General features: G+C 30.8%; 1 protein-coding gene across 1 annotated transcript; it reads right to left on the reverse strand.

The window, feature by feature from the left end:
• Positions 1-9,296: 9,296 nt before the first annotated feature.
• On the reverse strand, positions 9,297-10,669 carry LOC120271956 (peroxidase 64-like). The gene is made up of 4 exons (XM_039278645.1): positions 10,413-10,669; positions 10,133-10,321; positions 9,854-10,016; positions 9,297-9,764 (listed from the first exon to the last, which is right to left on the reverse strand). Exons 1-4 carry the CDS (start codon positions 10,614-10,616, stop codon positions 9,370-9,372), a joined length of 951 nt encoding a protein of 316 aa, XP_039134579.1. The 5' UTR covers positions 10,617-10,669; the 3' UTR covers positions 9,297-9,369.
• Between the last annotated feature and the right edge of the window lie 525 nt (positions 10,670-11,194).

Consider the following 11,194-nt stretch of genomic DNA (forward strand, 5'->3'; position numbering starts at 1 on the left):
GAGATTCATCTCTAATCTTCCCTAGCGTCACCTCTAAGAATCGCACAAAAAGAATAAAAGGATAGAATAGAGTTTGCCCTAAAAATCCTCATAAGTTCTATTTATACCAGACTACTAATGGGTTACTTACTAGCGTAAGGGCTAGGCCTTAAGGGAGTTGGAGAAGATGGTCGAGCCTTACGAGAACATTTACGACTGTAAGTCATGTCTGTATGGTGTTTTGTATGTGTCGTGGTCCAGTTTACGGCCGTAAACACTAGAACATAAGCTTCACTATTCTATTTCTTATGACCGCCCTTATGGGCATATGTTGTGGTCGTAATATCCTCTGAATGGTCCTTACGGGCATCCATACGGGTGTAAGCCTTGCCCGTAAGGTCCTCCGAATTGGTTCTAAATCCCCTTTTAAGGGCATAAACATGCCTGCAAGGTCTTCTAGAATTAACTAATGACCGTAAGGTTAGTAGTAAATTGCTCATAAGCTACACATTATTGCCTTACCCTTAATCAACTTCATCATTTGAGGTCTAAAATGATTTTTTTGGCTCTCTCTCTCTCTCTCTCTCTCTCTCTCTATCTCTCTCTCATCTTTGAGTGCTACCCTAAGCCTGTTAAAGCGAAACACACTAGATTTAGCATCAAATTCCATAATATGATTCTAATACATGCCGAATGAGTATATGAATGGTATAAAATACATGCATATTGTACACTTATCAGTAAGGTCCAAGATGATAAAATCTATCTTTGGTAAACTCTTTTCTCATGAGAGGTTTATTTCTAAAAGAGAGAAATGATCTATTGTTGGTCCTCACTTGGAGACAAGGATTGTATAGAAGCTTATTTTGGTGTGAAGCTCTATGTAGACACAAACTAAGAAAGGCAAGAGAAATCCAACATGATTCTCAAGATCAAAATTAGCAAAGCAATTTGAAGGAAAGATCCAAAGCTAATTATGGGCAAAGTTATTTGAAGACATAATCTATTTAAGGACTCGAGACATCTATGCCGAGATTTGATAAAAGATTGAAGACCCAAGCTTGGATGAATGAAGATCATGCCTTGAAGATATTAAAGAGCTAAACTTGGATGAGAGAAGATCAAGTTTAATAACAATATGCACTAGAAATACACTATTTGATTTATGTTTCTTTAGATGAAAATTTGTCTTTGAGTTATGCATTTGCTTTTGTTTTTTTTTTTTATAATTTAGTATTGGTGTTGTTCATCATACTTTGTGTTTGTGTGTTCTACCTTTTTCAATGAAGATTTCTCTAGAGCACTCTAATAAGTGTTTTTCTTAATTTATGTGACCTCTTTGGAACATAACAATGAGGTTTGAAGGCCCTGCTTTGCTTCCTGATGTATGGTTAATCTAATATGAAGAATCACAGTTACAATATTGTTTTTTTTTTTTCAAATTGACTAAGAAACTCAAGACTAAAAATTGGTCTTAAAAATATATATAGGATCACGCAAAGCAGCAGTTTGAAAGCTACATTCTTGACATGCTACATACATGCAGTCATTGGTATATGCTATTAATTTGAAGTACAGGCACATTACTGAATTTTAGTTGTTTGTTCAATAAGTTTGATCAATTGCAACAAGGAGAGAATTGAATAATTTTGAAAAATTGTGAACATGATTCCTTAAATGCCACTTTTTTTGTTTGTTAATAATATTATTTTTAAGGGCCTATTTGGATAACCCAGAAATCCAACATAATCCATACACTAGGGCATAATATAATATTTTCACATATTTATGCCATAATGGCCGTTTGGGTACCTAATTTATACTACAAAATTATGCCATAATGTGGGAATTCTGGAATAAAAAAATATTCCACTACAAGTGGAATATTTTTTTTATGTTCAATTTCGTGGCTCTCTCTTTTGGGTGTCTCTCATTCGCTCTTTCTCTTCTTCTCAAAAATACCACCAGGATCTAGAGGAGGCGTCTGAGATCCAGTGCACCCTGCCACCTCCGGCTGTTGCATTGCTAGCTGCCAAACCCAAACACCGACGCCTGTTGAGCCAATTCACACACCGACGCCTAAAGCCGATCCTCGCCGGCTATCCAAATCGGATAGCCACTATACGAGCAGCTGCTCTTGGTGCACATCGCAAGACTCACGATCACACCTCGCGTGCCACTACACACACACACACTCTCTCTCTCTCTCTCTCTCTCTCTCTCTCTTTGAGACTGGGCTTTTGGAAACCTCCGCAAGTCCCGATTAATCGCCAAAAAGGGTGAAAGATCGCATTTTTTTGGGAGAGAAGCGAAGACAACGATGTTGTTCTTGGATCGTGAGTAGTGTGGAGGTTTAGTTTCAGCGGTGGAGATCATTTGCCACATTGAAGCTGTTTTATTAGAATGAGGACCGGGTAATCTTTCTTTTTCCTCAGTTTTGATTTATGTTTAACGTGTCTGTTGATAATTCAGAACATCCATTGATTATGGGTGTTTATTAATCCCAAGCTATTGCAAAAATTAGTTGGTGTTCATTAATCCCAAGCTATTTCAAAGTATTGAAATTTGTGGGTGTTTATTAATCCCAAGCTATTGCAAGGTATTGAATGGTATCGAATATGCTTCTATTTGTTGGTTGTATTTTAAGTTTGCAATTATAATTTAGATTTATTTTCCTTGTTTTTTGAATGACAATTTGATCAATTCATGGTTCAGTGAAGTATAATATATGTATTTCTATGTTCATCTTTTACCGGGAATCCATTTTTAATTAGTAATTTTACACTAAAATGTATAAGATTAGTGCCAAAAGTTAGAGTATTGATGAAAAGGAACTTATGGAGTGATGGGCAAATACTTAATTTTCCTTTGCCCCTTTTTCAGATAATCACTTGGATGTTTGTTCCTTTTTTCTTACTTGATGCATTGTGTGTTTCTTTTGTTTTAATTATTGATTTTGCAATTTGATTATTTCTATCTTTGGTTTTCCTTTTCTGGTAATTGCTTTTGTTTTGACGAATTGCTTGTATGTTTGTGTGTCTATTCCATTGTGTTTCCATATAGAATTTCATAACATTTTATTGTATCTATACCAGAGTAATCCTTGTATGCAAAATATTGCAGCCAAAGCAAAAGAATAGATGATTACAAAGTCCAACCTTTTTTTTTAATCTCTATGTTATGCTCCTTGTATTTGATCCTGAGCTAAACAACACAATTTCTGTCCTTTTTCTAATTTGATGCAACTTGGATGTAGCTTCTATTCTATAAATGCCTGAAGAAATTTTGTGCAAGGGCCATCCTTCTAATAATCAAATAAGGCCAGGCTCATTTTCTATGTTTTATTTGTGATACTAATCATAGGATTGAATAGAAAGGAATAAAATCTGTGGCTATTTCGTTTAAATGTTATGATTATTGCTTTGTTTTTCTCCATCGGATTTTCTTAATGGAATTAGTAAATCTTCATATTATTTTGAGAGAAATTTATTAGTTATGCATGTGTTAGCCATAACAAATATACACGTCAAACACTACAATTCCAAATCAATTATATTCAGCTCAGAAGAGCATCTCATCAGCCTGAAGCCAGACAAACAATCTCCACATCATCATCCCACACATTCTTGGAGAGATTCTTAATTGATTTAAAATCAATTTGACAATGTTTCAAATCAATCACATGTTTAAGTTCTACGCAGAGTGAATATATATAATTGTAAAAGTTTGTGTGTAAATACCAACTATAATGTCAAGATAATAACTTTTTCCACTAAATATACTTTAATGCAGAGTCAATGAGCTATCAAATGATCAATAAGCTCATGATCTGCTTAAGTTATGACACAATTATGACATAATAATTATCATTATTTTCAACAGTTATGACACCATAATGGTTTAGAGTACAAAAGAGAAAATCGCTATGTGTAAGAAGGTAGATGCATGGTAATTGAATTGATTGCAATAGCTTGTTGACACATGTTTTCAAATAAGTAAAAGCATGAATTAGTCTTGCAAACATGATGACATTAGATGACCTAAGAGTGGCTATGATCAACTTAATAAATCAGCCCTGCTGAGTGCTAACCATTATTGCTTTTTATTATTATATTTTACAGTGTTTGATTAGTTATGGCAAGTGAAGGTAGACATGAAAGTAGGACAAAGTGGAATGAAATTCACAAGGCTCAACTAGTAAAGTTATTGTATGAGTATTATACTCCTGTGTACGGTTCACAAAATGGATGGACCAAAGAAGCATTGAACAAGATGGTACGCGACATGATAACCAAGTTTTTTAATCTAAGAATCTCCACAAGCCAAATCAAAACATTTGAACAAGAATTGAAAAATACCTACAAGCTTCTAAAAGGGTTTTCTAAATTAAGTGGCTTTGGATGGGATTATCAAAAGACACATTGTATCGGCTCTTGATGATGTTTGGGCACCACTACTAGAGGTATGTACATAAATAATGAATGATTGCATTAATTACAACCATCTAATTTAGAGCAAATCAAACAAAGGAATAAAGATGCAAGGAAGTGGCATACTAAACCGTTTCCATATTTTATGGCATTGCAGGAGGTTTATGAGAGTAAGCATATATTTTTTAATATTTTACTTTTATAAAGTTTTATTTTACTAACATATTATATATTTGTTATGTAGGAAGATATGTTGAAGGTAAACGATCTCGTGGTGTAGAAGATTATGAAGATATTTCTCAATCCCCAGTGCACACACCAAGTCCAAGTATTTTACTACAAACGATTCAAGACAACCATCACCTATACACGAGACGGAAGATGATGATATCATACAAGTGGAACCTCTTTGTTCTCAACCACGGAATCCTCAAACTCAAAGTTTAAGCAATGAAATTCTTCGAGGAATAAGAGATCAAGATGGACAGAGAAGATAAAGTGAGTGAAAAGGAAAAAGGCCCCAAGATTCATCATTCAATATGGATAAATACATTGTATTTCGAGAGCACGAGAATAAAGAATATCTCGATGTTCTCAATGGCACTCAAGTAGTGGAAAAGCATACAATAGAAGATTGCATGAAGGTGTTCAACCAAATGAGTGGCATTTTCACAAAAGAAGAAATGTTCAATGCTATCAAAATTTTCATTAAAGATAAGAGTTATCGTGAACTCTTCTTATGTCTTCAAGAAGATCATAGAGTGCCATAGCTCAAAATGATGTTCACCAAAATTTAGTGATAAGTGTGACATTGTTATGGGTTATCTTGAATGTTTTGATTATGAACTTGTTATCTTGAACTTGTTTTTTTTTCTAGTTGTTATGGTAATGTTTTCATTATGTGTAATTATTTTTCCATGAACTTGTTAAATATCATTTTTTGTATGATTGTTGTGTGAATGTTTTGATTTATAGGTTTTTTTTTATCATGAACTTGTTAGATATCTTTTATTCTAGTTGTTATGGGAATGTTTTGATTTTAGGTCTTTTTTTGCATGAATTTGTTAATAAGTACTCTTTTGGCTTGTAATATACTCTGTAATGTTATACAGGAACTTGAAAATTTTCCAAACTTTCAGATTCTTTTCTAACATTAAATCAACATAGGCAATGGCTTTTTAACAAGACAAAATATTTTTTCATCCAAAAGAAATAATTTCATGATTGCCACAAAGCTATAGTCTAGCTCGGTGATAGCTACAATAATCATTCCACATTTGCATTGCCATTTCATCTCTTTTATGAGCACCTACATTTCGCTCAGAGTTCATGGTGTCAACATATATCCTCCCCATGACTCATCTCCATTAGGAACAATAGTGTTTCTTTGACTTCACCATCAAAATCAACAATAACATCTGCACCGTTATGTATACGGATGAAGTTATGCAACATACAAGCAGCAACTACTACATTAGTTTGAGAATCGAATGGTGAAAAGTTGCTACTTTAAGTATCAGAAATCTTATTTTCAAAATGAAGATGATGTATTCAACATGATTCCTTAATGAAGCATGTCGCAAATTAAACAGTTCTTTATAATTGCTCATTCTGGAGTACGCTCGACCTTTCTCCTGCAAATGGTAACGAACACCTCTTTATGGAGCAATAAAATTCGGGGTATTAGCATATCCTGCATCTACAAGATAATATTTACCCCTTCGGACTTCAAAACCTTATTCAATCGAACATTGGAGAATCCTAGCATCAGAAGAAGAACCTTCCCAACCAGCTTCTATATATACAAAACGAAGTTCAAAATCACATGCCACCATAACATTCTGCGACAGTGATTGCTTCCTGTTTCTGTAAGGATCTTGTTCATCCAAAGAAATCATGATAGGAATATGTGTTCCATCAATAACACCAACACAATCCTAAAAAATAAACAAACATATAACATTTACAACGACAAAAAAAAAATTCACAATGAAATTCACAATATATAGCTTTACCAAACTTAAAATATGGAAAATTTTTTTTGTTATTCTAAATAACCAATGATGTCATTGTCGATGAAGGTTTTATGTATTCACAAGCAAGTCGATTTTTAGATTTAAGTACTTTACTAAAATAACAACTAACCATTTCTTCATAATATCGAAATCGCTCTTGCACATCACAATTACTAGCATTATGAGTAAGAGTGTACATAAACATTGCTAGTTGCTCCTCGACTGTTGTCCATTTTAAGTTGCAGAGGAGAGATTTTTCTCTTAAACGATCAACCAGTGCTTGAAATATATAAGGCTCTATACAAAATTCTCTTTCGCAATGTTCTTCATGACTTTCAAGAATTTTTTTGTACATATGCAGCACCTGTAAGAATGGATGTGTGATGTTCTACACTTCTGGAAGTCGCTGGACATTGTCTCGACCAATAGCTGAACATTAATAGATCATGTTCTTCATTTTGTTTCCTCCAAAGATTTAAAGAATCCATGGTGAAATAATGGTTAGAACTATGAAAATTTTCAACTAAAAAAAACATTATGTGTATAATGCAAAGAAATCATGTTGTGTATAAATAGGGAAAAATGACAACGGCTATAATTATAATGGCTATATTTACAACAGTTATTTTCTAATGGTGATTTTTAAAATTTTAACTACCAACGGTTATAATCCAACGGCTATTTTTATTATGTAATAATTATTTATTATGCAAACAAACACTTATTTTGTAAGAAAAAAATATGTAATAATTTATGTAATATTTTTTTTATTTTGTTAACCAAACACCCATTCTGTAGAAATAAAATATGACACAATTTTTGTAATAATCATTTGCACTTCCTACATAATAAAATTAAACTATATTGTTTTTTATTTTACATCCAAACAGCCCCTAACTGCTAATCCCGGATCATAAGCGCTGGCAACTATAATAATAATAATGATGTTTATTCAAAATAATTACTATTTAAAAATTTTAAAAATAATAACTTAAATATTAAAAAATTCACATGTGTGTTTATTTAAAAAATAATTATATTAATAATAATAATTTTAAAAAATGTCTTAAAAACAAAGAAGACGTAATAACAACTACGGCAGTGACAACGATAACAACAATAATAATAATTATAATGAATATAATTTTTAGAAAAATAATAATAACTTAAAAAATTTAGAAAAAAATATATATTTTTTTATTTTTTTAAAAGAGAAAAATGTTAATGAAAAAAAAAACAATATCTCAATATTTCAATAAAATTGACTCAGAATATTATTTGATATGATGTTTTCAAACCGTCGGTGAAGAAAATCGCATGGAACCATTTTGATAATTTAAAAAATATATATATATTAGTAAAAACCCTACTTTTTAAAATATAAAATGATGTAAATATTCTTCAATAGCATAAATTTATTTTTTATTGAATTAAAAGTAACTTTTGAAAAAAATTTAAAAATTATTCAAATTCTATTCTTATAAAAATTTTCCATTTTTTCTTTTTTCTTTTTTTTCCATTTTTAATAAACCTAGTGCCGTAGGACGTGGATCTAAGATGGATATATATATACGCATTAATGAAAATTTTACACCTTTCGTATGAGGGAGAACTATGTATCACAGCTGGCTAGCTGTTTTTTCTTCTTCTTTTCTTTTATTATTATTTTTAAAATTTATGTTGACATAAATCATAACGTACAAATGAATGATTATCGCGATCTGTTGTTTCCATCCCTTCTGTGTTTGTTTATTGTTTCAGTCTGCATTTTTTCCCCCCTTGTTAATCAGGGATTCAGGTGCGGAGTTAGGGTGTTTTTTTTTAAATAATATATATATATATATATATAATTCATATAGTATAAAAACTAATATTTTTAGAAAATTAGTGAATTTTTATTGCTTAGCTCTTTAATATTTTACAAATTTATTTATATAATTTTATTTTTGTAAGAATTTATTATTTGATGAGTTTTTTTTTGTATAAATTAATATATATAGATTAAAAATATTATAGTTTAAAATATATATATATAATTTTATAGTTTAACTTTTTGACATTTAATAAATTGGTTATATATTAACATTTTATGTGTAAAATTTATTGTTTGACAACTTGATTTTTTAAAAATTAGTATATATATATATGCTATTTAAAAAAAGTATAGATTTGGAAAAATATTTATAAAAATTCAATATTTGCCTCATTCACATTTTACTTGTCTTCTAAAAACATTTTTAGCTACCTTTAGAAAAAAAATTTCTGACTCCACCTTTGTTGTTAATGAATATGGTTTAATTTAAAAAAAAAAAACACGACTTAAGAGTTGAGTTTAAGTTGGATTTTGAAATTTGAATATAATTTAGGGAGAAATTATTAAATAATTAAAATAAATAAATAATTAGTTTATTTAATTAAATTTGTAAAAAACATAAAATTATTCCTTGTCTTTGGATAAAATACTGGACATGTTAGAATAACTTGGGATGAACTGTAAACTAGAGATTTATTTAGATTGGTTCTTTTTAAGCAATTATATATATATATATATAGAAACTTTCCAGCTATTGGAATATATTAGGGTTAATTCATAAATAAATAAAGTAGAATCTGTAATAAATAAGTAAATAGCTTTTTTTTAGCTACCATGAGTTCAAAAAAAGTCATTTAAATCTTAATTTTTAAGTTCAAAATATTTAAAAACCAAACATTATTACTCAATACCAAATTAAACAAGTTAAGACAAAACATAGTGGAAATTCCCATTCCCCACTCTCTCATCATCTTCTTAAGTAACAAAAATCACTTAAAGCAAATACAAACACATAAATAATATATATATATATATATATATATATATATATATATATATATATATATATATAAACAATTGAGATCATGAACACCATAATAATCATCATCACCATGATCATCAAGTTAATTAATTAATTAACAACCTTGCAATCCAACCTGACTTCTTGTCCACCATTCAAGCTACTCATCTTAATCATGGACTTAACAAAAGCTTGAGAGAAAGCATCATGAGAAGAGGCAAACAAGGAGACCAATGCCTTGGTTTTAGGGTGGGAAAGAAGAGATTGGTCAGAAGAGAACAAGCTCTTGCCTTGAAGCAAAAGCTTGTAATAAATGTTATCAAAGGTGGTGGAAGTGGAGTCCATGGTGGAGCCTGCATTCTTGACTTTGTTGTGCATGGGACACACACTTCTCAAGCTTGATGCAAAGCTTGGGTTCAGTGTTGGGTCTACGTCATTAATGCTGTCAAAGTTGTGTATTCTGTTTTGGAATGATGAACAGTGGGAGAACCCCAGTGTGTGACCTCCTGTTTTATTATTATTATTTTTTTGAAAAAAGAAAAAAGAAATTATAAGTATGAGAAGCTAGTTTAGAATAATGATATTTATAAATTACCTGAGAGAGCTACAAGGTCTTCAACGGAGAGGCCTCTTTGGGAGAAGCTTTGTTGAAGTTGAGAGAGGTTAAAAGTGGGAGCAGGAAGTTGAGTTGTTTCACTCGCTTTTGAGATCCTTCCATCTTTCCTTCCTTTTGGCACTTCCCAAGTTGGACCCCCTGACTATATATATATATCACAATAAATAAACATTATTCAAACTCAACAACCAAACATATATGTATATATATAAACAATAACTACATATATATATATATATATATATATATAATATTTACCAGTACTACTGCATCTCTTGCAGCAAGGGCTAAAATATCAGCACAAGAAACCACACCAGGGCACATATACTCCAAAGATTTCTTAGCATTATCTATTACATAGAATGCATGCAATGATATGTTTGGAGGACCATCCTTTTCTGCTTTATTATTCCCATTTGATTTCAGCAACACTGAACCATCACATCCCTTCACAATATACATATATATAAATGTTAGCTAAAGTTAATAATATATATATATATATATGTGATGAAGAAGAAAATATATGCATGCAAACCCTAATGAAACAGTCATGGAAATGCATTCTCAGTAATGCTGCAGGAACGGTAGGGTCATTCGCTGTCGCTGCCTTCACGGCTTCGGTCACGGCCTCTTCGGCTTTTGGACAAGTTTTTGAGTAGTACTCTGAGCTAAGAGATGAAGTTTGGTGAATAGTAAGTGAGAAGATGATGAGAAGGCATGCAATATTAAAGGAAGCCATTTGTTGTATAGGACTAAATATCTTTGAGTGGTGGACTGGGATGTAGAGAAATTGAATTGCATGTGTTTTTATAGTTGAATTTTGAAGGGGAGAGTGTGTGGAGTTAGTTATGGGTGGATGCATGTGGCTTAGTTTAATGTGTTTGGTAATAAAAAATAATGGCTTAAGAGAAGTGTTCTTTAAGTCTTTCTCTTCTTCTTCACTAACAATAATTGTTTCATTAATTTTTTTTAATAATATTACTAAAAATATATAATTTTAATGGCTTTGTCAAGATAAAATGGCTTGTGTGTATCTTTGTAATTATAAAAGTGATTGCATATAAAATATTTTTATCTTTTATAAATCATAATGAGTAATAACTAATTTAAAAATTATGTGAAAGCTATATACTAACTTTTGATTTTGATTTTATTTTTTCCTTCTTCTAAGATCAAAGAAGAGAAAAAAGCAAATCGTCCGATCATAGCAATTATATATAAGTAGATATAGTTTTTAGCGATATAATTGGGTTTTTTTATAAGTTACTTTCAATCAAAGTCTACTTCTGTCTAATTAAAAAATTTTATATATATGAA

The sequence above is a fragment of the Dioscorea cayenensis genome, chromosome 11 (genome assembly GCF_009730915.1).
Source record: "Dioscorea cayenensis subsp. rotundata cultivar TDr96_F1 chromosome 11, TDr96_F1_v2_PseudoChromosome.rev07_lg8_w22 25.fasta, whole genome shotgun sequence".
Classification (NCBI taxonomy): domain Eukaryota; kingdom Viridiplantae; phylum Streptophyta; class Magnoliopsida; order Dioscoreales; family Dioscoreaceae; genus Dioscorea; species Dioscorea cayenensis.

Excerpts from the sequence above, each read along its gene's own strand:
- LOC120271956 (XM_039278645.1), bottom strand. The coding sequence starts at position 10,616 with ATGGCTTCCTTTAATATTGCATGCCTTCTCATCATCTTCTCACTTACT. Across the intron at positions 10,322-10,412 it reads TCCATGACTGTTTCATTAGG|GGATGTGATGGTTCAGTGTT; the intron begins GTTTGCATGCAT and ends TATATTGTGAAG. Across the intron at positions 9,765-9,853 it reads AGACCTTGTAGCTCTCTCAG|GAGGTCACACACTGGGGTTC; the intron begins GTAATTTATAAA and ends ATAATAAAACAG.